The 27870-nt window shown below is 57.1% G+C and overlaps 1 protein-coding gene and 1 pseudogene across 6 annotated transcripts; one reads left to right on the top strand and one right to left on the bottom strand.

Annotated features, from left to right (window-relative positions):
* The first annotated feature begins 998 nt into the window (after nucleotides 1–998).
* KLHL26 (kelch like family member 26) lies at nucleotides 999–27870 on the top strand. 6 transcript variants are annotated; one of them, XM_019963817.2, is made up of 5 exons: nucleotides 1037–1129; nucleotides 19999–20174; nucleotides 22469–22651; nucleotides 25081–26658; nucleotides 27681–27870. In XM_019963817.2, the coding sequence occupies exons 3-5, from the start codon at nucleotides 22470–22472 to the stop codon at nucleotides 27730–27732; spliced, it is 1812 nt and encodes a 603-aa protein (XP_019819376.2). In that variant the 5' UTR covers nucleotides 1037–1129; nucleotides 19999–20174; nucleotide 22469; the 3' UTR covers nucleotides 27733–27870. The 6 variants fall into 6 exon arrangements, with proteins under 6 accessions (XP_019819378.2, XP_019819373.2, XP_019819374.2 ...); XM_019963820.2 differs by having other exon boundaries at nucleotides 1043–1129; nucleotides 19999–20122; XM_019963819.2 differs by lacking the exon at nucleotides 19999–20174 and having other exon boundaries at nucleotides 999–1129; nucleotides 25183–26658.
* LOC139184270 (U6 spliceosomal RNA) lies at nucleotides 3628–3727 on the bottom strand (annotated as a pseudogene).

The raw sequence follows: 27870 nt of genomic DNA, 5'->3' as shown, positions 1-27870 counted from the left end.
CAAAGAGAAAAAGGAAGGAAACAGATGCAGGTCTTTGCACCCTGGCTGAAGACTAGGGTTTTTGGGCCTCTCGAGCTGGGAGGTCCAAGCGGGCTTGGTCTGGTGAAATGGACTTTGGGGGTGTAAGTGTGGGTTTGAAGGGTCTGTAGGCAAGGATCTGGGGGAGGGAGTGGGATTTGAGTGGAGGATGGGGGAGATAACTTGAGGGCAGGGGTTTGGGGGTATAGGAACCAGAACTGAGGGTTCAGCAGGAGGTTTGGTGATCTGAGCGCAATCCGAGGGTGGAGATTCTCGGGTGTGGGAGAGGTGGCTCTGGGAAGATGGGGGAGGATTGGGACCCAAAGCTGGGTTGGAAGTCTGATGCCTGGGCTCTAGGTGAGTTCCTGAGACCTAGGGAGGTCTCGGGGAGGGAGTGACCCTGGAAGGAAAGAGAAAGCGGGTCTCAGATTTTCTTAGATCAGTTTCTCCAAGTTCCTCCTCTCATCTTGGCTCGGGGCCCGCCACTCGCCTTTCCCAGAACAGACCCCGCTTCTGAAGTGCAGTGTTTCACCATCGGGCAGCTCCTACTCCTGTGAGTGAACTCTCCCTCTCCACCCACTTCTCCCGCATCCCACTGTCGCCTCACTCCTCCCGAGAGGCTACTCCAGGACACGCACAGGTTGCCTTCGCCCCGCCCCTCCAAGATAGGCCCCTCCCCCTACCCGGGCCACGCCTCTTCGTAGACCGTGCCCCCCGCCCCTTCCCTGGCCCACCAATCTCTCGTCCCTCCTCAGACCCATGCCTGCACCTCTTCCCAGACTCCGCCCCTTTCCCCAGGCCCCGCCCCTCCTGTCCCAGAGCAGTACCGGCTCCTGCCTTTGCCCCCCCCGCCCATTCTCAGACCCCGCCCCCTCCCGGGCCAGGACCCGCTCCCTTCTCAGACCCGGCCCCGCCCCTCGCCTAGGGCCCCGCCCTTCCGCAGAGCAGGCCCCGCCCCACCCCCCGCGATTTGGTCTCCCGAGCCGGCGCGCGCGGTTCCCGTCACTAGCACGCGCGGTGGCGGCGGCGGGAAGATGGCGGAGTCCGGCGGCAGCGGTGGCGCTGGTGGCGGCGGCTTTGGCGCCGGTCCGGGCCCCGAGCGCCCGAGCAGGTGAGACCCAGCCCGCAGGGTGGACCTGCACCTGCCCCAGGGCAAGAGTGGCCTATGAGGAGTCCTGGGGGTCCTGAGAGGTGCGGGATGGCTTGGACCAGCTCGAGGATCTTTACGGGGGCTGCGGGCTTTAGGTGGCCATGGAGTACTGGGGGGACTGAGGGCTATTCATGGGGCATTTGATGGCGGCTTGGGGGCCCCCGGACCTCCAGGCATCTGCATGTGTCCTTAGGGGCCAGAGAGGGCTTTGAGGGACATGGAGATCTGAAGGGAATCCCAGGGGTTCCTGATTGTGATATGGCCATGAGTAACTGAGGATGCCAAGAGGTCTGGGAGGCAGGGAGGTCCTGAGTAGGGGCCATAGGCAATCTTGCAGTTGTTGAGGCTGTCCTGGGGACTGTGAAGAGGGGACTGGGGGAGCTTGGAGGGCTGAGGCCCAGGGCTTCCTGGAGGGTGCTGAAGGACCCTGAGGTTTCTAAGAACCTGAGGTCCTGAGGTCCTGAGAACGTGCTGAGGGGATTTGGGGTGGGTGAGGACTGTAGAAGGTTGGGAGTAGGAGGTGCAAGTGAACCTGAGGGCCTGAAAGAGACCCAAGGGATCTGGGAGAATCTGAAAGTGGAAGCTGGTGGTCCCAGTGAGTTCTGATGGGCAGGGAGGGGTCTGGGGGTTCTGGAGATCCTAAGGGGCTGAAGTGGGTCTTGGGAAGCCTGAGAATGGTTTAAAAAGCCTGAAGGTTTTTAAAAAAAATATATGAGGAGGGTCCATCTTGGGGCTCCTCCCTCTAATCCTCTTGGGGTGTAAATTCCCACTCCCTAGGGCAAAAAACTTGAAGCAAGGTCTTGCCTTCAGATCATGGTGGAAGAATTCACCCCTTTTGGTCTGAGAGAGGCCCCCTTTATCTTTGGCCGAGTCCTAAGAATGGTTGTTTGAACCCCAGAATTGGCGTAGTAATTGAAGGTATTTATATGCATTGTTCTGGGTTCTCAGAGGGAAAGAACACCTGTGTTACGATGCAAGACCTTCCTCTGTCTTTCCATTGCCCAAGGCCAGCATGGTCTAGATCTCTTCATCCAGGCCCACCAGGACAGCCTACTACCACTGGCTGGCCGAGCAAGTAATTTGGCCTTTTTCTCGCTTGTGAGCTTATGGGAGCAAATAATTTCAGCCAACGTGATAAATGATAAAGTGGTTAATACTGGTGTGTTACAGAGTCAGTCCTCGTTGTGGGGACCTGGGTGCTTGAGTTGGGCTTTAGAGGCCTGTAGTGGGGAGCAGGGAGAAATCAGTAGATTTGGGAAGACATTCTGGGGGGTAGAGTGGATAGGACTTGGTGACCAGCAGGAGGTGGCATGTAATGGACAGATAAGAGGTAACATGAACCCTAGTCCCTGCTTTGGGCCCTGAGTAAAGATAACCTGGGGCAAAACCAAGGTATAATTAGTAACATGCTGTACAGTTCACTCATTTTACCTGAACAGCTCATTGAGTTTTAATAATTTATAGAGTTATGTATCCATGAACACAATCCAAGTTTTCAGAAGGTGTCCATCACCACAATGAATTCCTTCAAGCCCCTTGCAGTCAATCCTTCTCCCAGCTGTGGCCCCAGGTACACTCTGATCTGCTGTCACTCCCTGTAGTTTTGTCTTTTTAGAAATTTTATATGAATGGAATCATGTAATATGTAGCTTCTTGTGTCTGGCTTCTGTCCCCTAACAGAACATTTTTGAAGTTTCATATGTGTCCCAAGTATCAGAAGTTCATTCTTTTTCACTGCTGCCTAGTATTCCATTGTACTGATGGACATGATTTGTTTGTCCATTTACTGGCTGATGGACATTTGAGTGGTTTCCATTTTGACAATTGCAAATAAAGTTGTGGTGAACATCTGGGTATGCGTCTTTGTGTGGACATACACATTCTTTTTTTAAAAAAATTTTCTTAAAAACATTTATTTTTATTTGTTTGACTACAGTGGGCCTTAGTTGCAGCATGCGGGATGTTTTAGTTGTGACGTGGGATGTAGTTCCCTGACCAGGGATGGAACCCAGCCTCCTTGCCCTGAGAGTGTAGAGTCTTAGCCTGTGGGCCACCAGGAAAGTCCCTGTGTGGACATACACTTTCATCCTCTAGGAGTGGAATGTCTGGGTCCTATGGTAGGTGCAGGGTTAAGTATTTTTTTCTTTTTCTTCAAGGTAAAATGGGTCTTTTATTTATTTGTACTTAAACTTATAAACCAACCAGTCAGACTAGGACTATTATTATCATGATGTGGCAAAATACAGAACATCTTTCCACAAATACTAGAGTGATGAACAAATAGGAGTGGTAATAAAACAGAGCAAAATGGCAGAGGAATCCATGAAGCACTCTGTGGTGCAGCCCTTCACCTTAACAACTGAGGTCCTTGACAAGCAGGGCCTTTGTATCCCAGAAAAATGTAAAAAATAGTTCATCACATCTTTGTACTTTTGTTTCCTTTTTTTGAGATTAGATTAAAAAGTACAGAATGCTTCACAAATTTGAGTGTCATCCTTGTTCAGGAGCCATGTGAATTTCAATATTGTTCCAGTTTTAGTACATGTGTTACCAAAGCAGCTCTTGTAGGTTTAAGGAACTGACAAGTTGTTTTCCAGAGTGGCTGCACCCTGACTGTACTCCTCCCAGTGATGTGCAAGAGTTCCAGTTGCTCCCAATACCTGACATAGCCAGTCTTTAATTTTAGCCATTCTAAGTGTACGTTGGTATCTTATTTTGGTTTTATTTGCATATCCTTATTAACTCATGATGTGGGATATCTTTTCTTGGTCTCAGTGGCCACGCAGGTCTTTGATAAAGTGTCTTTTCCAGTCTTTTGTTCATTGTTTCCTTGGCTTGTCTTCTTGACTTGGACTTCTTTTCGTGTTCTGGATACAAGTCCTTTATCAGATGTACTATTTGCAACTATTGTCTCCCAGCCTGTAGCTTGCCTTTTTGTTTTTTTAATGGTATCTCTTATCGGGCAAAAGTTTTATCATCTTGAGGAGGTCTCCTTTATCTAGTTCTGCATTATGGATCTTGTTTCTAGTTTCATATCTAAGAAATTTTTTCTAAACAGAGGCATTTTCTTTTTTTTTTTTAATGTTTACTTGTTGGGCTGTGCTGGGTCATAGTTGCAGCACGTGGAATCATTGGTCCTTCATTATGGCACACAGGCTCTTTTAGTCAAACTGGGCCCCCTGCGTGGGGAGTGCAGTGGCATAGCCATTGGACCACCAGGGAAGTCCTGGAGGCATTTTCTTTTTAAAAATATTTATTATTTAATTTTGGATGTTAAAGAACCTTCAGGCTTAGTTGCTCTGGGGCATGGGGGATCTTAGTTGCCCAACCAGGGATTGAACCCACACCCCCTGCATTGGAAGGCGAAGTCTTAGCCACTGGACCACCAGGTGAGTCCCCTGGAGTCATTTTATTAAAAGATATCTCCCTCATCTCTCAGATGTTCATTTGCCTCCTACCATCCATCCCAATGAAAAATCTGTTGTCTGGAGCAGCTGACGCGGGGAGGGTCTTATCCCTTAGATGCTCATGCGGGAAAAGAGCAAGAATCCTTCATATGGTGAGATGGAGATCAGAATTGGAGAGAGATTGCACACAAGATTCTCCCGAGGATCCTTCTGAGATGTAGAGGCCCTTGTAGGGTTGGTCATTTATTCATTCCTTCATTTATTCCAAACCAACCATACCAGTACATGACCTGCCTGTACCTCATACCTCTTCATCCTTCCATTCTAAGATCATGGCCCCTTAGAGGCACCTGCCTGACTCCCCTGAGCTCAGCTAGCCCCGGGAACACTTTTTCTGGTCACTTTGTTGTGTTGGCTTTTTGGGGTAAAATTTATGTAACATAAAACTCACCAATTTAAAGTGTACCATTCAGTGGTATCCAGCATATTCACAGTGTTGTGCAACCATCACCTCTGTCTAGTTCCAGAACACCTCCATCAGCCGAAAAGGACATCTTTTTCCCATTAGCAGTGGGTTGCAGTTCATTCACAAGGTCGTATGTATAAGTACTTCATTTCTTTTTATGGCTGTGTACCATTCCATTGTGTGGACATATTTTGTTTATCCACTTACTAGGTGGAAGGACGTTTAGGTTGGTTCCACCTTTTGGCTGGTTTGGATAATGCTGCTGTGCACATGCATATACAGGTTTTTGCCTGAACACCTGTGTTCACTTCTTTGGGGGTCTGTACCAGAAGTGGAATTGCTGGGTCCTGCGGCTGCTGTGTGTCCTGGAACGTGCACTCACCACCCAACACTACTTGGTGTGCTTGTTAGTGGAAATGCCTTGAGGGTGGAGAACATGTCTGTCTTGTCCACTCTTGGTCTTGTATGCCTGGAGCAGGGGCAGCCCAGAGGAAGGAAGTGTTCAAAAAATATGGTTGGGAGGGAGGGATGGGGCGGGACGAATGGATGAATGAGTGGAGTGTGGAAAAGCTCTCTAGGGCTTGCAGTCTGGCTGGTTGAAGTCCCTACTAGGTGGTCACGTCTGTCCCTTGTCTTCTTGGGGAGACTTGTGAGGCTGCCAAGGACTGGGGGGAGGCTGGCCCTGTCTGTGAGGGTGGTTGGTTTCCCAGCCTTCCAGGTGGTGCCTGCATCTGCCTTGTTGTCCCGTGAAGGGTTTTGTCACTTGGCCAGGGGTGGGGGCGGTTCCTGTGTTTCCCTTAGCCCTTCCAGCAGTCCCACAACTCAGAGAACTGTCCTTAGGAGTGATGGCGTTCCCCCTCCACCCAACAACACCCCCAGCATTACGTAACTTGTTTGTTCCGAGTTCACTTTTCTGCAACCAGTGGGGAGGAAAAAGAAAGAGAAAAGCTTATTCTCTTTCCTTCCTATCTCGAGGGATCAACAAAAAAACCCGTTGCCTAGTAGAGATGGTCGTTAATGACCAAGCCGAACCTCCAGGATGGACAGAGCGTGGCCGCCTTAGCTGGGGGCTTGCTGAGGGGATCCTAGCTCAGCCTTGGATCCTAGCTCCAAGGCTCCGTCACACCAAAGATCCTTGTTCTGCGGCAGCCCCCTCCCAGCTCCACCTCAGGCCTGTGACGGGAGTCTAGACTCCTAGAGAGAGAGGACGTTTGTGGGGTGTTGTGAGAAGGAGGGGGAACTCTCCTGGGAGTTGCACCACCACAACTAAAATTCCATTGCTGTGAGGAACCCGGCTGGCTTATTCAGGAGGAGCCTTCTCGCCACAGAGGCTCTTCAGATGCTGGGCCTTTGGCGTTCCTCTTTCCTCAGCCCGTCTTTCCTACAGGTGTCTGGATGGGGCCCGGTCTCCCTGACTCACGCGGCTTCTGGGGGACAAGGCAGAAGCATCTGTAGAGGGCCACGCCAGCCACAGCTGTTTCCCTGGGAAGCCATACCTGGGGTACCGCGAGAGTGGGTTTGGCACGGTTCAGTTGCGGCATCTGCTCCTGGCTTGGTGGTTTTTGCTTGTTTAAACGTCCTTCACCAGCCCTCTCTGGGTGCACCCTAGATCTTCTCCACATATCCCCAAGGCTCTGGGAGAGCCAGCCCCCCCAACCCCTGTGTGAAAGACTGGAGATCATTTGGCCTTCTGAGAAGGTTCTTGTTCCTTTGGCCTCGTCATCTTTTCAGCTGAGAGGGAGAGGCAGGAGTCTGACCCTCCAGGGACAGGGGCTCCTAGGAGTTCTGGGAATGTGGCAGCGTCAGGCACCTTGTGAGACCCGCTTGCTTGTTGCCTGCCTTGGGCATGTCTGCAACCCTCTGGGTGTTAGAGCCTTCATTTGGGAAGTGTTCAAGGGCACCCGGCATATTGCACGTGTGTGTGTGAGTGTGCAGGTGGCAGGGTTGTCCTGCAGTCCTCGTGCCGTTAGCATTCTGTGCACGGCCCACGTGGCCACAAAGGGACCCTGGGGTGTTTGCTGGTTTTGTTACTGAGCTGGGGTGGCAGGTTGGGAAGAGAAAGCTGGTCTCTTAGTCTAGGCTGCCACACAGAATGTCATAGACTGGGTGGCTTTTAAGCAGCGGAGATTTATTTCTCAAAGTTCTGGAGCCTGAGAAGTCCAAGATCAAGGTGCCGACAGATTTGGTGTCTGGAGAGGCCACTTCCTGGTTCATAGACACAGTTTCCTTGCTGTGCTCTACGCCGTTCTCTGGGGTCACTTTATAAGGGCACTAATCCCATTCATGAGGGCCTCGTACTCATGACCTAATTAATCACCCCCCAAAGGCCCTGCCTTCTGATACCATCACCTTAGACCATCACATAGGTCTCCACATATGAATTTTCAGTCTTTGGTAGTTGGCTTGAGCAGTTTGAAGGACACTCATATGTTTACTTGGTGGCCACGTAGCAGGGTCAGTGGGAGAACGGAACGCGTCAAGTCTGAGCTGCTTCTGCAGCAGCACGAGTGCAGATGGCAGCACGTGAGCCTACCGCTGGAAACAGAGTGGAGCCTGAGCTGGTGGGCCTTGGCAGAGTACAAGGGTGGGGGCAGTTGAGTCTGGGGCGAGGGAGGGAACGCGGAGCTGGAGGCGCGCAGGGCCGCCTCTGAGAGTGAGGCGCCCTTTCCTCACCTTCTGGCCGGCAGGGTCCCTTGAGCTCATGATGTGAAATAGCTCTGAACGCTGCACACTTCGCCCCGAATTGTGCAGCCCGATTATCTCACAGCTGGACTGCTTCCAGCCGGTAGCTGCAACCCCCAGGGGACAGCCTTCTCGTCGGCCATTCTTATGGGGTAGGAAGGTTTTATTAGCCTCCGCTATCATTGTGCCGTCTCTAGGGAGTGGGCTCAGTATCCTTAACTTTCCTTAACTGGTTATTTTTTTATTACTGATCCTCATGGGAGAGCTCAGTGAGGCCAGGTCGGAGGTTTGTGCCTGTCTCCCCGCCCACTTTAAGGAGGGGCTTCTCTGCACTCCCGCCCTGTGGTCTTTGGGCATGTTTCAGGCTCGGGGTTGAAGGCCCTGGAGAAGGGAGCAGGGAGGGCGGCTTCTCAGCACGTCCTTTCTCTTGCGGACAGCACTCAGCACTCATCTGGCGCCTGTTTGTTCTGCCGGCAGTCGTCACCTGCCTCCTGTGTCCCCACCGCTTTGTGTGGTGTTGGACATACGGGCCCCTGGACAGAGGGTGTGGGCCCATGTGGGTTGCTCACACCCCAGCATGTGGAACTCTTGGGCCATCATTTCCCCACAGTTGCCATAAATGATCCCGAGGCCGAGTTGGAGATTCCTGTCTTCTCCAGAAGGTTCTGGGAACCCCCTTACAAATGAGGTGGACCAGAGGCTCAAGGTTAGGGCCATCAGCTTGGGGGAAGGGAGGCTCCGGAGGTGGACTGTTTTCTGGGTACAGGCAAGTGGCACGTGTAGATTCTAAAGGTGGAGGAGCCTGGCTTGTTAGGGTTCCTGAGGGCAGAGAGGAACTGGAGAGGGTGAGAGGGAGGAGGGGGAGACAGAGGCACGGGCGTAGGGTTAGGGTGAGGGGGTGCCTGGGTCAGATTCATGTTTCGGAAGGATCCTTCTGGCGAGAGATGAGCCAAGGCGGGAGGCCGTGGAGATGGTGAGTTGTGAATGGGTTTGGGGAGGATTCAAGGTGGAAAGTCTTGTGTGACATGCTGACCCACGGTGACAGCCAGGCGGGGCATCACCAGTTCTCAGGCTTCTGCCATGGACCAAGGAGTGAGTGCTGAGGGGTACCCCTCAGGCAGGAGGAGGCCCCACTTGGCTTGAGAGTCTCTGCTGTCTGAGAGCAACCGGAGGAGGCAGGGAGCAGAGACAGACATCTGGCCTGGATGGCTCAAGGTCCCCCCCCCTCTCCTGGAAAGTCCTCACACCTCTCCTTGCTCAAGGGCTTCTGCTCTCCCACCAACCAGGACCTGGTCCTTCCCAGTTTGGTTCCCGCCTCCACTCTGACCTCCTCCTTAAGAGCACTCACCAGGCATGCACTGATTTGCTCTTTCTTCCTTTAATCTATTGACACACGGTGATGTTTCCACCTTTGAGCCACATCTAGTTCCGGCCCTTTCTTCCACCTTCTCCTCATCCTGCCCTGAGCCCCCACTGACTTGCCCTCCTGCTTCCTGTCCCCCGACTCCCGCTGGTGGCACCCTCCCAAGGCGGGCATCAGACTGGGCTGCTCCCTTGCCTGACACGTGCCAGGGGCTTCCTAACTCTCAGAACAATGTCAGAACAAAGTCCGCTTCTCCACGTGAGCCCCTTGGCCCCTGCCACTGCTCCCCAGACTTCCAGAGCTTGCGTCTCCAACCGCACACTGGCACCCCTCCTGGCCTTTGACCTCGCCCTCCCTTGGCTGGAGTGACCTGTCCCAGGGCTTTGCACAGCTCCAGGGTTGCCTCCTCGGGGCCTGGCCACTCTGCCCACTGTGACCCCGCTGCCTGCCCCTTTGTTCTCTGGCCCTTGCTTGTGGTCCATTCTGTGTCCCCTGGAATGTGCGCTCCCTGAGGGCAGGGCTTCATGGTGGAGGCCCTGATACAGCCTAGCAGGTATTCTCCCCACAGTCTGCGATGGACTTGCCAGAGGAGCTGGCCTGACTGGAGGCTCCTGGAACAGCCCTCCACTCCGGCTGAGCCAGGATCACTCTGCTTCTCCTGATTTGAGTTAATGGCAGGAATGTTGTTGTTCAGTCGCTCAGTCGTGTCCGACTCTTTGCGACCCCATGGACTGCAGCGGGCTGGGCTTCCCTGTCCTCCACTATCCCCCGGAGTTCGCTCAGACTCATGTCTGTTGGGTCGGTGGCGCCATGGTTCAGGCAGAGAAACAGAAAGTCACGGGCGTGCGGTCAGGGAATCCGCCTCCATTAGAGAGCAGCCAGTGGGCAGTACCCTTGTGCATGTGCTTCATGGGGTTCACAGCCAGAGTCACAGTGCTGCGCTGAAGACGAGAAAACGTCCCGCCGCTCTCCGTGTCCAGCTGCCTGCAGGGGGAAGTGGGGGGCTGGGGCCCTCCTCCTCCTCCTGTGGTAGCCGCTCCACAGCTGTGCAGACGGCTCTTAACACTTGTTAACCCCGAGTCTCCAGTCCCTTCCTCCTCCCCCGCCCCTCCCCGTCTCCCTCCAGAGAGGGCTGCTCAGGACTCTCACAGCTCATCCCCCCATGGCCAGGAGAGCGTTTCCCTAACATTCCTCTGCGGAGTGGGTTTTGGGGCGCATCCAGGGTGATTTCAGACCCCTCGCCGAGCAGCCCAGCCGTTGAGCTCTTCCCGTGGACCACCTCGCCACACACTGAAAATATTGTGATTCGGGAGGAAGTAACCGGCACCTGGGGGGAATCACAGACCTTTCCTGTGAGGGAAGCAGCTTCCGGAATTGAACACACTCGGCCTGGAGGAAATCTTGAGGGGTGGACCTCTGGGCTTTTAAAGGCCTCAAGGGGGGGTCACCCGAGGATCGAGCGCCGAAGACGTTTTCTGACGCCACAACTGCAAAATTCCACAGGGGTCAAAGACGGGATCCGAGCGGGGCTGGGCTGGGCTGGGCTGGATATCCGGAGAGCTTGCCTCTCAAAGGGATGTTAGAATTTGAAACAGTCTGCTGGAGGAAGCGGGAGCAGGCAGACATGGTCACCCAGAATCTTCCACGGCTGGAGCTAAGAGTGGGGCATCTGGGGGGGTGGTGACAAAGTGCCCACGAAGCAGCAGGCATCTAGGGGGCCCACTGTAGACCCTGAGGCAGACTCCACTTAAAAAACTTCCAGGACTGTCATCGAAAGCCATAACTGTGTGCTTGCCGTGGTGGAGTCTGGTCCCGGAGGGCTTCTTGTGGTCTTTTTTCTCCCCGCTGCTGTCATGCGAGGGGTAATGGCAGCCCCTGTGCCCGTAAGGTGGGGAGGCTGGGAACAAGTGTTTATGCTCCACGTGAGTCACTTGCAGAAGCTCTGAGTGGTGTTTTCCCTGCTGAGGTTGATGGCATCGGGCGGCCCTGCAGCTCCGGCCTTAGGCATGCTTTCCGCAGTTTAGCGTTTAGAGTTGCTGAACTTTCACAGAAGGGGCACGGGGAGCTTGCTGACCTTGGCTGTGTCCTTCCAGGCAGGCGGGGCTTGGGCTGTCTGTTTGGTCACCGCTCACTGGCCCGCAGAGCCGCGAGGCATTCTCGCCTCCACTCCCAGGGCAGGAAAGCTGTGTGCATGGCAGGGAGAGATGGTAGCTGGAAAAGTGTTGACTCCACAGTGGTTTTTCCAGAGGCTCGTCTGGAGTTCAAGCCCCGGATTTGAAACTTCTGACATCAAAGGCCCCCGTTTGTTCCAGGAGCCAAAACCTCAGCTCACTGCCTTCAGTTAAAAAATAAAAGCTCATCGTTCATGTAAAAAATAAGTTCAGGGAGAATTCCAGTTTTAGGTACATTACATACAGGCCTCAGATGATTCCCCTGCAATCTGTGTCTCCCGTCCCTCAGCTCTCTGACTTCCTTCCTGGTTGGGCAAGGTGACTTTGCTTCCCACCATCCTGGCAACCCTAGGGGGAAGACAGCCTTCCATCCTGGTGGCTGCAGCAAAAGTCCCAGGGAAGGCTCTGATTGGGTCAGATGGGTCACACCCCCTCTCCTGGGACCAGGCTGGGTCCTGGGAGGCTCTGGTTGGCCAGGGTGGGTTGTGAGTCTCCCTTTTCAGCTCAGGGGTGGGTCTGCTTATCCTTACCGCTGGGGCTGAGAGTGAAGGAGGAAATCAGGGGTTCCTTATTAGAGGAAGGAAGGGATATTGCACTCCCCCACCCCAAATGAAGATATTCATGATTGGCCCCTTTTCTTGCCTAAGTCTATGCTGCTATTAGAAGATCCTTGCTGAGCCACACCTGTATCTTTGTCTGCTTGTATATGACCTAGCATCACTGGGCATGAGCATGTGCCATTTGGCAGAACTGTCCCTTTCAGAGCCTCACACCTTCCCTGCCAGGGGAGGCAGCTGGGCTGGGTCCTGAGATGTTGGAATTTTCAGTGCTGGAATCTCACGGGATTTCCCAGCAGGGTTCTGGGGCCAGGCAGTCTTGTGCCTACTTGCCTGATGTGTAGAGGGAAGAGGTTGTGCTCATTCATGTGGCCACATCTCCAAGCCCAGGGCAGCAGGGATAATGTGGGGGGATGGGGACTTACTGGGATCAGCCTCTTGTCAGTGGGTGGGAACAAAACAAGTGAAGCTTCAGCCCGAGATCTGCTTATTAGCCACCCTTTCCGTCCCTGGCATGGGGGCCCTGGCTGAGCTTTGAGGGGTCGTGGAGGCTGTAGGGAGCCCTGCCCAGGCCGTGAGGGCAAGGAAAGCCTTGGGGGAGACCTTCTCCTTCGAGAAGGCTTGGAAGGGTGGATGCTGGAGGAGCGTGGCAGAGCTGGTGGGCTGGAGAGTGCAGCATGGGGAGGAAGGGTGAAGGGGACGGAAGGAGCTGGCTGTTTGCTCAGGGCATAGCATGAGCAAAGTGTGCAGGTACGACATCCCAGAGAAAAGCCTGCTGAGGGCTTCCTGGTTGAGCCCAGTCAAGGATAACATACCCGTTCCCAGGAGTTGGACCAGGGGGTTGAGTGGAGGGGATAGCAGCAGGTATATGGGACAGGCAGAGATGGGAGTCAGGCCCCAGCCACTGCTGCCACCTAGCAGCCGTCTACCTGCCCCCTTACCCATTCATCATCTATCCGTCCGTCCATCTCTCCATCTAGCCAGCCTTCCACCCACCCACCCTTCCATCCACTCATCCATCCAGCCATCTATCCATCTGCTCGTTCGTCTAATTAATTTACCACGTCCCTCATTATCTATCATCCATCTACCCATCTATCCATCCATCCATGCACTCAGCCATCCGGCCATCTAATCAACAGGCATGACCGAGCTCTGAACACATGCTGGGCACGGTGCCAGGTGCTGGAACACAGCAGGAGACAGAGCCCACCTTGCCCTGCCTGTTGAGACTCCTGACTCAGACTGGAGGAGACAGACAGACTGGAAACGGATGGTTTACTGGATGGTGTGATGGGCAGGCAAGACAAAAAGAGCTGGGTTGGGGGGTCAGAGTGGTGTGCAGGCTTGGGTGGGGCTTTGCTACTGGTGACCTGGCAGAGTGGGGTTCCCCCCTCATAACAGCTGGGGAGTTAACAGGCTCGTCCACCCCCTTGCCCCGGCTGCCACCCAGGAGCTGTGTCCTGCCCTCCTTGGTGTCTGGCTCCACATGCACCTCCTGGCTCGGCCTTCCTGGTGAGTGGTCCCTGCTCTCCAAGCCTCAGTTTCCCATCTGCATCATGGAGATGATCAGGGGGCCATCCATCTGGGGCTGCAGAGAGGCTGACACTGACCTCTTATGTGCCGTGTGGCCTTGGGTGGGTGCTTGAACCTCTCTGTGCCTCAGTGTCCCTATCTATAAGATGGGGCAGTCGTGGTGGATCCCTCTCCAGGCTGCCCACCAAGAGATGAGCTGGGACCCGGGTCGGCACTTCTCCAGCCTGCATAGAGTGGGTGCTTGCTTGCCAGGAGGGGGAGGGGGGTACCTTGTAGGCAGAGTGCTTGCTGCTGGTGAGGGAAGGGGGTGGTCTATGTGTCGCCTTGAGAAGTTGCTGAAGTTGGGCCGGTCTGGGATTGAGGAACTGCTGCCCACAGGGTCCTTTGGTCCATCAGCAGTGGCCAGACCCCACACGTCCTGGGCTCCCTGCGGCACCACTGAGAGGCTGGGCTGAGGCCAGAGGGCCTGAGCAGGAGGCACAGCGGGACTTGGGGGGCCCTGCACGCACTGTGGCCCTGAGGAGCAAAGCGTGGGGAGCCGCAGGGAGTCACCTTGAACGTCGGCGTCGCCTGCTGCTGGTGGGAGAGTGGGCCGTGTCTGCGGGGCTCTCGGCGACACCCCAGTGAGTGCCGGGGGAGTGCAGGGACCCACGCAGTGTGTCCCTGCCACAGAAGGGCAGGAGGACGGTGTTGGCAGCACGTTCCCCTCAGCCTGGAACAGAGCCAGCACCGAGTGAGGCCGTCTGGCGCCAGGCTCTGCGTGGGATCTCGCCAGGGTCTCTCGAGGCTGGTGACTTGTGGGGCCGCACAGACCCCCACCTCTGCTCCAAGCCCCTGGAAATTTGCTTCTTTTTACTTGCCTGGGTCTTTGGGAGGAGTCATGATGTTTCTTTTGCGGTGGACGTGGGTTCTAGAACCCATCTGCCTGCCCAGCCACGGGCTCAACCCCCAGCCTTCCTGGCTGTCACGTGAGGGCCCTCAAGGGTCACCAGTCCCAGGTGCCCGCAGGTTGCCTGGTTCCCTCCTGCCTGCACGCCCCAGCAGCGCCTCTCTTCTGTCACCTCAGCGTTGTCCCGCAGGCATGGGCAGGGAGGAGCCATGGACAGACGTGGCGGGGGTGGCCCTGCACGCTGATGCCCTGAAGGCCAGGTGGGCAGGTGTGGCCTGGCACTGCTTTGCGGGGCTCAGGGCGAGCATCTCTGGGGGTGCCGTGCTCCCAAGCTGAGCTCACAGGGGCCCCAGTTGTGCCCATGGCCTGGCTCTTGGAGGAGGCAGAACAGGTGGGAAGCCGTGATGAGTCTGTGCCCCTGCCTGGCCCGCCTGGCCTCCCGCAGGGTGCACAGATCCGCCTTGGCACTGGGCATCCTGATTGGAATTACAGCAGAAGATGTAGGAAATAACGAGCATGATGACCAGCAGGGAGAAATAAACAACATAACTGCTAATGCTGTGGAGAGCGCCCAGGCTCAGGGGCACATGGGGTCTTGGGCCCTGGCCAGATTTTCTTTCTCTCTGGATCTCTGTCCCCGCACCGTCTCTCTCAGAGGTTTGGCATCCCGGCCTGCTGGGACACTGCTTTCAGGACCTTCATCTGCTCCTGGGTTCTCCACTTGTCCACCCAGCAGCCCTGCTCCTTGGTCCGCTGCCCAAAGAGGCTGGGGCTCCAGCTCTGCCAGAGGACCGCAGGCTGCCCCTTACTGCTGGCCTGCGGCTGCCTGGGGGTGAGGCGGGCGGAGCTGGCCTGGGGCGAGTGGTCCCAGGAGGGAAGGAACTGACGTTAGCATGGGGGCCGCAGGCCAGCCCGCGCGTCTGAGGGCTGCTGCCAGGTGCCAAAACACGGTGACTCCATCCTTCGGGCTGGGGGCGCAGGACCCAGAGCTGTGAAATATTGTGGTAACCACAGCAACAGCAGCTTGCGAGTGTCTGCCTTTGGGGGCCATGTGGGACCCTGGCTCAGACGCACCTTTTATCCGTGGCGCTGCGACCCCAGGGGTCAGCACAGTGGCCTTGGCCGAGTCAGCAGTTGCAGAGGAGCAGGAAGTGGGAGCAGCCTGCAGATGTGGGGGTGGGGGGCACTCTGGGCCTCAGTTTCACCATCTTGAAGAGGACACTTGCCACACTGCCCTCCTGGGCTGTGCCCATGTGCTCTGTCAACGAGCCTGCTGTGTGAGGAGTCAAGCGGGCAGGAGGAGCGAGCCAGAGAAGCTTCCAGTATGGCTGGACAGGAGGCCAGGGGTGGTGGTGTGAGAGCCAGGCCAGAGAAGTGGCAAGCGGGTAGCCGATGCTTCTCCGTCCACAGCCCAGCCCCGTCCCCAACCCCCATCCCCATCTCTGGTCTCTGTCCCCCATCTCTGGGTCTCTCTTTCTCTCTGGGTCTCTGTTCCCCCATTTCTGGGGCTCTCTCTTTCTCTCTGGTTGCTTTCTCTCTCCCTGGTCTCTGTCTTCTTCTCTGGGTCTCTTTCTGGTCTCTGTCTCTCTCTGGGTCTCTCTCTCTCTCTCTCTGGCCTCTGTCTCTCTCTGTGTGTTTCTGACTCCCTCTCGGGGTCTCTGGCCCCCTGTGTCCCCCACCAAGTGCAGCGTCTTCCTGCTGCTGTACCCAGGACCCTGGGGCGGAGTGGCCTGGAACTCCCTGGTACTGCGTCGGCCGGGGCGCGAGCCAACCAGCTGTGCTGCGCTGCTGCGCTCCATCGAGCCACATGGACAATAAAACCAAAATTGGCTTTGAAAGTGGAAGTGCTCTCCGTTTTGAGGGGAAGTGAGGGAATTTGCATGTCAGAACAGTATGTTAAAGGGGCAATACCGTCAGACTCTGTTCTGGCCTGAGTTTTGGGCTCCATGTGGGGGTGGGAAAGGATTTTACAAAACCCCAAAGAAATGTTTCCATGAAATTCTTTCTTGTTCTTGCCTCTTCTTTCTCTCTCTCTCTTTTTTTTTTTGGACATTCCAATGAAAAGAACTTTCCGGGGCTTCAGATCTCTCCTGTGAGCTTGGGAAACCGATCGTGGAGACCAGGGCCAGCAGGCGGGTGAGGGCAGGAGGTGGGGAGCACCCACCGTGCCGAGTGCTGCTCCTCACAGCTCTCAGTGCCCCCGGGGGGCCGTCACTGTTCACGTGGCCCCGCACCTCACACGGCCGCCCCTCACTAGGCCATTCTGCCTTGGACTTGGGTCCCCTCAAAGCAGGTTCTGAGGCAATGGCTCTAGCCCATGGTGTATTTTGGGGTGTCGACCTCATGAACAACTAAGGAGGAAGGAAGGAGCCCATGCAGGGGGTGCTAGCCAGGATCTGGTGACGGTGCGGGCGGTGGGCTTGGCCGGCTGGGGAGGCCCTGGGATCCTGCCATGGGTGTCCTGGGGGGGCTTCCCCCACGCAGTCCCACCAGCCGTCAGCCCTGGGCAGGGACACCCTTAGGGAGGCAGCCGCCGTGTCCCGTGTCATGCCTGGGCCTGCACATGCCCGAGGGCGCCCGATGACAGTGCCAGGGGGACATGGTGTGCGGGCTGGGGTCGGGACAGCAAGGGGCATGCCCTCCGTGGCCAGATCCAGGCTGAGGGTGCAGCCGGGGTGGCCTGCAGAGACGCCCTGACCCGGCTGCTGACGCACTGGCTCCGATGACTCAGCACGGGTGACCGTGGCTCGGGTGGCTGTCTGGAGGCTCGGACCAGCTCAAGGCCTGCCGCCGCCGCCTTCCTGGGGGCCGTGGCCCCGCCTCGCCGCCGCCCCCTGTCTGGGCCGGCCTGAGTAACGGGCCTTCCCTTAGTCATCGGGCCCAGGCTCCGGCCCTCCCTCCTCCTGCTGCCCACCTCCGCCCAGCCACGCCTGCCTGTCTGTCCAGGCCGGCTGCCTCTCTCCCTCCCCGAGCTCCCCAGAGGCTGCGAGGTGTGTGTGGGGGTAGATGTCAGGGCTTCAGAGACAGTTGTCCCATTTCTGAGATGGGAGGAGGAAAACGGCCTCCTGAGGTGCTGGGCGCCTTGCTGGCGGCACACGGAGGCGGGCCTGGGGAGGGCGAGGCATGCGCAGAGAGGGGCTGCTTCCTGCCCACGTGGCGCAGCGTAGGCTCCACACCCTGTAAGGGGCAGTGCTCTGGGCTTGGTAGGGGTGTTCTGGGCTGGGGTGCCCTAAACCCCACATTGTTGTTGTTGCTTAGTTCCTCAGTTGTGGCCGACTCTTTGCGACCCTATGGACTGTAGCCCGCCAGGCTTCCCTGTCCATGGGGTTTCCCAGGCAAGAATACTGGAGGGGGTTGCCATTTCCTTCTCCAGGAGATCTTCCTGACCCAGGGATCAAACCTGCATCTTCTGTATTGGCAGGCGGATTCTTTACCTCTGAACCACCAGGGAAGCCCTATAGGAGCTTTTTAATGCTCAGAGTATGCACGGCCTCCATGCTCAGCTGGAGGGCAGCCCTTTGTACTCTCTTAAAGGGTATTTAGTTTGTTTCCCATCTCCAGCCCCCAGTGAATATCCTCAACACATCTCTCAACTTGCGCAAGTAAGTGTATCTCAGAAAAATCCCGGAAGCAGACTTGCTAGGTTGAGAAGATGAGCCATTAGAATTTTGCTAGGTCTCTCAAACTACCTTCCTGGGTGTTGACCCATTTCAAACTCCATCTGGAAATAGACAGGAGTGTCTGCTGACAGATGGCCTGCCTGATGACTCTGTCCACCTGAGGGGCGAAGCCAGTCCTTTGACAAGCACACTTTTCTTATCATAAGTGAAGCTGGCTCTGAGGTCCTTCCAACGAGATGTGCTTCCTTTCCCATGAACCGTCAGCCCACAACCTTTGCACATCTTTCTGTGACATTGCTGGCTTTGTATTGATTTCTTGGTGCTCTTTATATATTAAGGACCACAGTAAATATATACTCAGGGACCAAGCAGCCCCAGGGTGAAGTTACCTCAGGTGTGAGATTTTTCTTCTGGTGAAAACACGCATGGGTGTACCAGTTCCCAGGGCTCAGTGGACACAGGAAATCCTCCCACCTTGCCTCACACTCTCAGAGGAACTTCGAAGAAAAAACTAAGGCCGGCTAAAAGCAAAATGGCAAAGGCTGGGTAGTGGGAGTGTAAAAATGTGTGAGGCGAGGTGTCCGTGGAGAGGCCAGCCAGGCTCAGTTGGCACCTGCCATGAGCCAGTGCTCTGTGGGTGGTTCCAAGCTTCAAGTTCCCAAGCACTTGGCCCCATTCAAAGGCCGGCGGGCAGCTTGTAGGGGTGGTGGCAGGGTGCAGCCCCCCACTGGGCCTGGCCAGCCCAAAGTGAAGCTGGGGAAAATAGGGAGTCTGCCATCCCTCGTTTCCTGGGAGGTGATGGCGGCCCGGGAGCCTCTTGGCAGCCCTCTGCCCCATTTGAGAGCTGAGAAAAATCAAGACTCAGAGGACTGAGGAATGTGCCTGAGTTGCGTGGCTGGCAGGTAGCAGGGCGGCCTCGGAGTCCTGCCCTCTGCGCCTCACTCCAGGTGCCGGGGCCTGGAGTGGCAGATGCTGGGTGCAGCCCAGCAGGCTTTTAGAGTGGGTCTGGCTGAGATGAGCTCCCGGGCTCTGGGTCCTGGCCCCGCGCTCCAGACACTGCCCAGGGCCAGGCTCCGGTTGGATGACTAGGAGGCCCTGGCAGTGCGTGTGGCGTGCTGGTGCCACCTGCACGTCACCTTTCACCCCGCAGCCCCGCTGTGCACACTGAGTGGCGTCTGTGCAGAGTGGCTCTGCCGTCCCCGGGGTCACCCAGACCAGCAGAGTGTGCGTCGACATCTTAACACCGTCCCTGGTTTGAGGTGGGCCTCTTCTCCACCGCCGGGCCCCAGGAGGGAGGTTCCCACCAGCCGTCTCTGATCCTAGGCCGCTGTGCTGTGCAGGGAAGATGGGGGCGCCTGGCCCCAGGCAGGAGGAGGCCCGTTGCGGGCTGGAAGGTGACCCCACACAGGGATGGCCCTGATGGAAGCCAGGCTATAGGGCCAACACCCAGGATGCTACCAACCCCTCTGCTCCCAGGGAGAGGCTGGGCGCCCCTGTCTAACCTCAGGGGTGGCAGAGCTGGGAGGAGAAGAAGCTGAGGACATCTCCACTTTCTGGCCTCTGCCCCTCTCTTTTCCCAGCTCCTGTTCCCTCCCACGGGACACTGACATGCCTGTTCTGGATAATTTGACCATGTTGGGCCCCCGTTTCCCTGACTGTGTGCCTGGCAAGGGCCGGCTGCTCTGTCTCATTCATACTGTGTCCTCCCAGCCTTGGGAGGGGGCCATGGGGCTGACAGAAAGCCCTGAGGATCTCGGGATGGACCCGAGCACCTCAAGGATACTTGGAGGCTCCTGTGGGACAGTGTTGGCTTTGGCGATCCAGAGCCCATTGTGGAGTGTCGGCGAGAGGACACAGTGAGACCCTGTCCCTGGAGATGTCCTGGCCAGGGGATGGGTGCAGCTTGAGGTCCTCTGAATCCCGAGGATCCGTAATCTTCAGAATGGGGGTCACTCGCGGGTCTTGGGAAACCAAAAGAACAGAGACTTGGGTCCTAGCAGTGGCCCGTCCAGGAAGGATAGCCTGGATGCAGCAGCACTGGGGAGAGGCGGGGGGGCATCTGAGGTGGGCGTCCACTCCATTCAGCCAGGCTAGAGACTCATGGTCCTCCTGGGCCCCTTTCCTTCCCTCCTTCCACAGTCTGCACACCCAGCCTCCAGCTCCGGTTCCTGGTGCCACTGGCCCCCTGGCCTCTCCGGCGCAGATGCTCTGAGTCGCACGCGTTCCTGCCTCCGGGGACAGGACGGCTTTCCACTCAGTGCAGGTGGTGTCCCCCGACACATCCCCACACCTTTGGAGTCCTGAGCACCTTGCAGGTCTGTGGGCAGCGCTCAGGGCCCTGCAGCCCCTCTGCCCATTGACTTAGTTCACCTCCTTTCTTGAGGCTTCTAGAAGGGCCACTGAGGTGGGCAGCCTGTGTGAGTCGGGGACCTCCTGTCGGCAGCAACTGAATGCCGTGTGCTTGACCCCTGGTTGGGGAGCTGGTGGGCAGTGGGAGCCAAGAATCCTTCTTTCTCCTCCTGCATTCTTGGAAAGACCAGTGCCCACATTCCTGGCCCTCATTTGTGGGCAGGCGTCCGTCCCAGGAATGGGAAAGCACGTTCCAGAGAGCTGGAGGCCATGGGGAGTGAGCAGAGGACTGGGGACGCTGGCCTTTGCCTGGGTCGGGGGGTGCTGGGAGAGTCCTGGGAAGGTTATTGAGTCCATGGAGGCTGAGGGGCATGTGCCTTTCTTTCTTTTTTATAAGTTTGGAGTTTTTAAAAATATGTATGTATTTATTTGACTGCGCCGGGTCTTAGTTGCGGCGTGCAGGATCTCCGATCTTCCTTGCAGCACGTGACAGGTGAACTTTCTTTTAGTTGTGGCATGCAGGCCTACTTCCCTGACCAGGGATCAACGTGGGCCCCCTGCATTGGGAGCTCAAAGTCTTAGCCAGGGAAGTCCAGGCCTTGTCTGTTTCTGTTGCATTTGGAGATGAAGTGATACATTAGGGCCTCCTAAACTCTTATTTATTTTTTTTTACTTTACTGTTGTTTAGTTGTTAAATTGTGTCTGACTCTTTTGAGACTCCATAGACTGCAGCCCTCCAGGCTCCTCTGTCCGTGGGATTTCCCAGGCAAGAATACTGGAGTGGGTTGCCATTTCCTTCTCTATAAACTCTTCATTTATTGATGCATTTCTGCAAAAGTTTTCCAAGATGAAATAGCAAAGGGGACAGTGGCTAGGAGGTAGGGGATGAAGGGGAATGAGTAGGAACAATAGGGACTGAGCCACAGAGGACCTCGTGTACTGTGAGGCCCTGAAGGTCATGGCTCATTTCACACAGGCCCTGAGAAGGCTCCAAGGACCTTGAGTTTTGTTTTGTTTTTTGGGGTGAAGTTCACGTAACATAAAAGTCCCCATTTTCAAGTGTATAATTCAGTGGCATTTAGTGCTTTGACAGTGTTGTGCAACCATCATGTCTTTCTGGTTCCAGAACATTTTCATCACCCCAAAGGGAAGCCTGGATGGGCAGTCACTCCCCACCCTCCACCCCCAGCCCCTGGCAACCACTGATCTGCTTTCTGTCTGTGGATTTCTGGACAATTCATATAAATGGAATCATGCAACATGTGACCTTTTGTGTCTGGCTTCTTTCACTTAGCCTGAGGTCTTCAAGTTTCTTCCCTATGGTAGCCTGAATCAGCTCCATTCTTTGTCATGACTGAGTAATATTCCATCACATGCATACACATTTCATTTATCCATTCATCCACTGGTGGGCATTTGGGTTGTGGCCACCCCTCTCCTTTTCAAAACTTTATTTTTATTGTAAGACAGCCTTTGCCTTGTGCATCCTTATTTTGATGGGATGTGCCAGAATGTGTCTTCCTTCTCCCATCCCCCTAGCAAGCTGCCCCCACAGGTAAATCCATCTTCTTGAAGGGAGTTATACTTGGTTTTATTGCTTCTTTATATTGGCCCCAGGGTGACAGGAAGATCCCATGCAACCTGCTGTTTCCTCGGGTTCAGTCCTCCTGTGTCCTCCACAGCCCTGGGGCCATGAGGTTGGGACGCCCCAGTTGGTCCAGTGATCAGAACTCCACGCTCCCACTGGAGGGGGCCCGAGTTTGATCCCTGGTCTGAGCAGGCAGATGGCTACAGGAAGCAGAGTAGTGGTGACTGGGGGCTGGGGAAGGGCCTGGGGGGTGACTGGCAATGGGTATGGGTCTGCTTTCACCTTGCTGATAGCCGTGATGGTTGCATAACTTTGTGAGTGGAGTTTATGCCACTGAATTGTACACTGCAAAATGATGACTGTTATATGAATCTCACCTCAGTTAGAAAGAAAAGGCTATGTGGGAGCCTCTGTGGGTCTTGCATGAAACCTCGCCTATTTCATAGGTGACAGTTGGAGTCTGTACATGTGCCTCCGCTGCCAAGGCCAGCCAGCGGGCAGGTGGCAGTCACCACTGGGACCCAGGTCCGGCTTCCGCTTCTCGGGGATGGGTTCTGGCAACTTCACCTCCACCCAGGGGCAGCTTCCTGCCAAGCCTGCTCAGGGCCCCTGGGTGGAGAGCAGATGGCTCCACGGCCGCTCAGCTGCCTGCCCACCTCTGCTCCCTCACAGCATGGCTGACAAGAACGGGGCCCTCAAGTGCACCTTCTCGGCCCCCGGCCACAGCACCAGCCTCCTGCAGGGCCTCGCTGCGCTCCGCGCCCAGGGCCAGCTCCTGGACGTCGTGCTCACCGTCAACCGAGAGACCTTCCATGCGCACAAGGTGGTCCTGGCTGCCTGCAGCGACTACTTCAGGTGTGCAGGGCCCCGGGGTGGAGTGGGGGCACCGCCTGTCCCAGAGGGACCATCCCAGGGCTGTGCCTCCAGCTGCATCCAGCCCAGGATGGCTTTGAGGGAAAGAGGCTGAGGTTCGCCTATCTCTGGATTTAGAGAGAAGCCAGATGTCCAGTAAGCCCACAGGTTTTACCAGGTTTGCTGCTTTTTCAACCCTGGGGGACACGGAGCAGACAAGCCGGGCATGCCTGGGGGCAGAGGTGGGAGCCCGCTTAGCAGCTTGTGCCCTGCGAAGGCGGCAGGGCGCCATTGGGTTTTCATTCTGTCTGATGCCTGCTTGTGCCTAACGCTGTTCTGGGCCTTGGAAATTTGGTGGTGATCAAAGGCACGAGTTCTGCCCTTGCAAGCCTGTGTGCAGGCCGGGGGATGGATGGTAGACCTAGTCGGCAGCCCCTGTGGGTACCAGGCTCTGTCCAAGACGCCGTGTTATGAGTGAGGCCTTGCTGGGTGTCCGGGTCTCTCTGCCCAAAGACTCTTTCCTGAAGAGCTCGGCTGCGCAGGGGAGTGAGGGTCCCACCCAACCATTCTCACCCGTGGGAAGCTATCACAGCTCAGGGACAGTCTCCCTCATTCCCTCAGTGACCAACTGGTCAGCTTCCTCCTGCCGCCTGAGAGAGCTGGGGTGCCACTTGGGGGTGGTTCTTCAGCCCCACTTTGCCGGCCGTCTCTCAGAGTCCCAGCCCAGGTGCCCACCCTAGGTCTCATGGTCCTTGCAACTGGGGTGCCTTGCCTGGTGCGCCCCCTGGCTGCCCGCCCCATGGTCTCACAGAGGCCGTTCTGGGGAGCTGGAGCAGCCAAGCCATCTGGGGCGCCGCTTCTATTTTTATTCTGGATTTGGGGACGGGCGGGCCGGCCGAGCCAGAAATGCCCTTTAAAGGCTCCTCTGCGCTGGCACTGCAGTCCGAGAGGCCTTAAAAGGCAACGCTCCCTCCCATCGCCGTGATCACTTCTGCCTTCGATGGGCTGATGGGACTCGTGGGGACAAGAAGAAGCGGGGTCTGGGGGCTGGTGGAGTGCTGCTGCCAAGGGTTGGGTGGTGATTAGTCGGTGGCCCCCAGCTGCCCCCAGCTCGGCTGTCTCTGCTCCTGGCCTGAGCTGGGCCCACCCAGCGGGGGACTAGGGGATGCGCATCTGCCAGGCGGTGTCTGAAGTTCTCCCCTCAGGCGGCTGTCACGAATGTGTGCTGATGGGAGTTACAACTCTGATGAGGTGCCAGCTGGTCCCATGAAAGGACCCTGCCACTCTCCATCTTCTAGAACTTGCCAGGAGCCCTGAGCAGGCACTGGGGTTCTCACCCCTCTTCCTGGTAGGGGACCCTCTGGAGCCTTGTGGGGCTGGGACCCAGGGCCCGTGTGTCTCACCAGCACTCACGTGAACACCGCTTCTCGGGACAGAAGCGCGTGGCTGACAGCCGGGGTCACTTGCTGCTGGGGTGGGGCTCACAATGGACTGGTGTTCCTTTAGGCCATTCTCAGGGGGCTTCCCTGATCACCTAGGCCTCTGGAGATGACACGGACTCTAGCATAGCTTCCTGACGGGCCCTCTGACCTGGGGACCCTCACCCTCTCCAACCCCTGTGACAGTGACCCAAGACCCAGGCTGGGGAAGGTGGAGCCTCCTGCCCTGGTGGGCCAGGCTGTCCGTGAACCACGGTGCATACTGCCTTGGGAGACCTTGCTTTGTCTCCGGAACTTGCCGTGGGGGAGCTCTCCCAGGGCTGGGTGTTAAGGTGGGCCAGGGGAACCTGTCCTCAGTCAGTTCAGTCGCTCAGTCGTGTCTGACTCTTTGTGACCCCATGGACTGCAGCACCCCAGGCCTCCCTGTCCATCACCAACTCCCGGAGCTTATTCAAACTGACGTCCATTGAGTTGGGGATGCCATCCAACCATCTCATCCTCTGTTGTCCCCTTCTCCTCCTGCCTTCAATCTTTCCCAGCATCAGGGTCTTTTCCAATGAGTCAGTTCTTTGCATCAGGTGGCCAAAGTATTGGAGTTTCAGCTTCAGCATCAGTCCTTCCGATGAAAGTCCTGTCCTCAGAGTCAAAGCCAAACCCAAGATTTGGTCTCCTCTTGGGGAACTGCACCCACCCCGCAGCACACAACCCATGGTCTTCACCCTCTGAGTCCGTGGGCCCTAGCACTGCTAACCTCTGGGTTAGGCTGGCAGGGCCCCTCGTGGGGAGCTGCCGTTTGTAGGAAGATACGTGACTAGGGGGTAGATTAAAAATCTTTCTTTTCCTTTCTGCGTGTCTTTGATGAACATCCAGCCTGCTTTCCCCCAACTGGTCATGCTCTGCTTGCAGTGTCCGGGGTGTAGGGGGCCAGGCCTTCCTGGGCAGCACACAGCCCCTGGCTGGCCTGAGGCCCCACGCTGTGTTTCCGACCTTCAGGGCCATGTTCACGGGTGGCATGCGGGAGGCGAGCCAGGACGTCATTGAGCTGAAGGGCGTGTCGGCCCGCGGCCTGAGGCACATCATCGACTTCGCCTACAGCGCTGAGGTGACCCTGGACCTGGACTGCGTGCAGGATGTGCTGGGCGCCGCCGTGTTCCTGCAGATGCTGCCCGTGGTGGAGCTGTGCGAGGAGTTCCTCAAGGCCGCCATGAGCGTCGAGACCTGCCTGCACATCGGCCACATGGCCACCACCTTCAGCCTGGCCTCGCTCAAGGAATCGGTGGATGCCTTCACCTTCCGGCACTTCCTGCAGATAGCCGAGGAGGAGGACTTCCTGCACCTGCCGCTCGAGCGCCTGGTCTTTTTCCTGCAGAGCAACCGGCTGCAGAGCTGCGCTGAGATTGACCTGTTCCGGGCGGCCGTGCGCTGGCTGCAGCATGACCCAGCCCGGCGCCTGCGTGCCAGCCATGTGCTCTGCCACATCCGCTTCCCACTCATGCGGTCCTCGGACCTGGTGGACAGCGTGCAGACGCTGGACATCATGGTGGAGGACGTGCTGTGCCGCCAATACCTGCTGGAGGCTTTCAGCTACCAAGTGCTGCCCTTCCGGCAGCACGAGATGCAGTCGTCACGCACCGCCGTGCGCTCAGACGTGCCCTCGCTGGTGGCCTTCGGGGGCACCCCGTACACCGACAGTGACCGTTCCGTCAGCAGCAAGGTGTACCAGCTGCCCGAGCCGGGCGCCCGCCACTTCCGTGAGCTGACGGAGATGGAGGTGGGCTGCAGCCACACGTGCGTGGCGGTGCTGGACAACTTCGTGTATGTGGCCGGGGGCCAGCACCTGCAGTACCGCAGTGGCGAGGGCGCTGTGGACGCCTGCTACCGCTACGACCCCCACCTCAACCGCTGGCTGCGCCTGCAAGCCATGCAGGAGAGCCGGATCCAGTTCCAGCTGAACGTGCTGTGCGGCATGGTATACGCCACGGGCGGGCGCAACCGGGCCGGCAGCCTGGCCTCAGTGGAGCGGTACTGCCCGCGGCGCAACGAGTGGGGCTACGCCTGCTCGCTCAAGCGCCGCACGTGGGGCCACGCGGGCGCCTCGGTGGGGGGCCGCCTGTACATCTCGGGTGGCTATGGCATCTCGGTGGAGGACAAGAAGGCCCTGCACTGCTACGACCCTGAGGCCGACCAGTGGGAGTTCAAGGCGCCCATGAGCGAGCCCCGAGTGCTCCACGCCATGGTGGGCGCCGGCGGCCGCATCTACGCTCTCGGCGGCCGCATGGACCACGTGGACCGCTGCTTCGACGTGCTGGCCGTGGAGTACTATGTGCCCGAGACAGACCAGTGGACCAGCGTCACCCCCATGCGGGCTGGCCAGTCCGAGGCTGGCTGCTGCCTGCTGGACAGGAAGATCTACATTGTTGGGGGCTACAACTGGCGTCTCAACAACGTGACTGGCCTCGTGCAGGTGTACAACACCGAGACAGACGAGTGGGAGCGCGACCTGCACTTTCCCGAGTCCTTTGCCGGCATTGCCTGTGCCCCCGTGCTGCTGCCCCGGGCCGGGCCCCGCAGGTAGCTCCCCGGACCCCGGTTACCGGCTTGGCTGTCTGCTGTTTCTGCCAGGGGCTCGGTGGGCGCGGGTCCCCGCAGAGAGCTGGGCCACCCTACCCCTGGGCCGGCCTCCTGGGGCCTGCCATGTGGGTCCGGCACCCTCTGCGCCCCTGCTTCCTTCCTGAAGCAGATTCTGGCTCCACGCCCTCGGGGGGAGCCTGCCAGCAGCGTGGCTGATGTGCTGTGGCTGCCAGCTCACATCCAACGCGGTTTTCTTGCCCACCTCGTATTCCCCCTGGTGGGTGGGAGTTGGGGTCTCCCCTCTCTCCCCTCCCTTTGCCTGGAGGTCTGAGACGTTCAGATGTGAACTCATTTGATCCTCCAATTCCCCCCCACCCTTTCTGAGTTGCATGTGTCTTTTTTTAAAAAAACACACCCCAGATCTCTGTGACACACAGGAGCAGGAGCGGTGGCTGGGAGGTGCCTGACTGGGGCACCACCTGACTGGGGCCAGAAGGGCATGTTTCTGCCTCCCCAGTGAGCCCGAGCTGCTGAGTGGGAGGGGCCCAGTGCTCATCTCCATTCCTGACCTGGGTCCTGGCACCTTCAGGGTGTGTGATCGTCTGCTCTCAGGAGGGAAAACCACAGCCACCTCCCAGAGGTGGTCCTTAGGGGCCTTAGGCCTTCCACTTGGCTCTGGGTGACGTGCAGGGCTGTAACAAGAATGGGGGTGAGGCTCCTCGTCCCCGGCCCTGTCCCATGAATGAGCGGGGACGCTGGCCTTGGAATCTCACAGCGCATCCGCATTCTGCAGGCCCGTCCAGTGATTTTAGTTCTGCCCCTTTCTAGCCCTCTGCTCCCCCACCCCCGCCCTGTGTGCAGGTTGACGTGCCGCCAGGCCTGTGCCCACTTGGTGCGGGGAGTCAGGCAGGCTGTGAGGCTGCTCCCTGCGAGGGATTTGTGGCATCTGTGGCCACGTTTGTTTTGGAGTCTAAACCTCAAAACCTTTTTTTTTGTTTGGTTCTCTTTTGCTTTTTCTTAAGAGGCCAGCACTGCTGTCTTATAAACGAGATTTGTACCCTCGGGGCAACTTAAAGTGTCTCTTCTGCTGCTAATGGACGATTGATGTCGTGTCTCTGTGACCCTCGCACCATGTGAAGAATTAACCTCAGACCTTAGCAGACGTCATCGCCTATTTTCCTTATATTTAATAAAAATGTTATGGTAAAAAGA

The sequence above is a fragment of the Bos indicus genome, chromosome 7 (assembly GCF_029378745.1).
Source record: "Bos indicus isolate NIAB-ARS_2022 breed Sahiwal x Tharparkar chromosome 7, NIAB-ARS_B.indTharparkar_mat_pri_1.0, whole genome shotgun sequence".
Classification (NCBI taxonomy): Eukaryota; Metazoa; Chordata; class Mammalia; order Artiodactyla; family Bovidae; genus Bos; species Bos indicus.
Note: the sequence above shows the minus strand (reverse complement) of the source record. Positions and strands in the feature narration are given on the sequence as shown.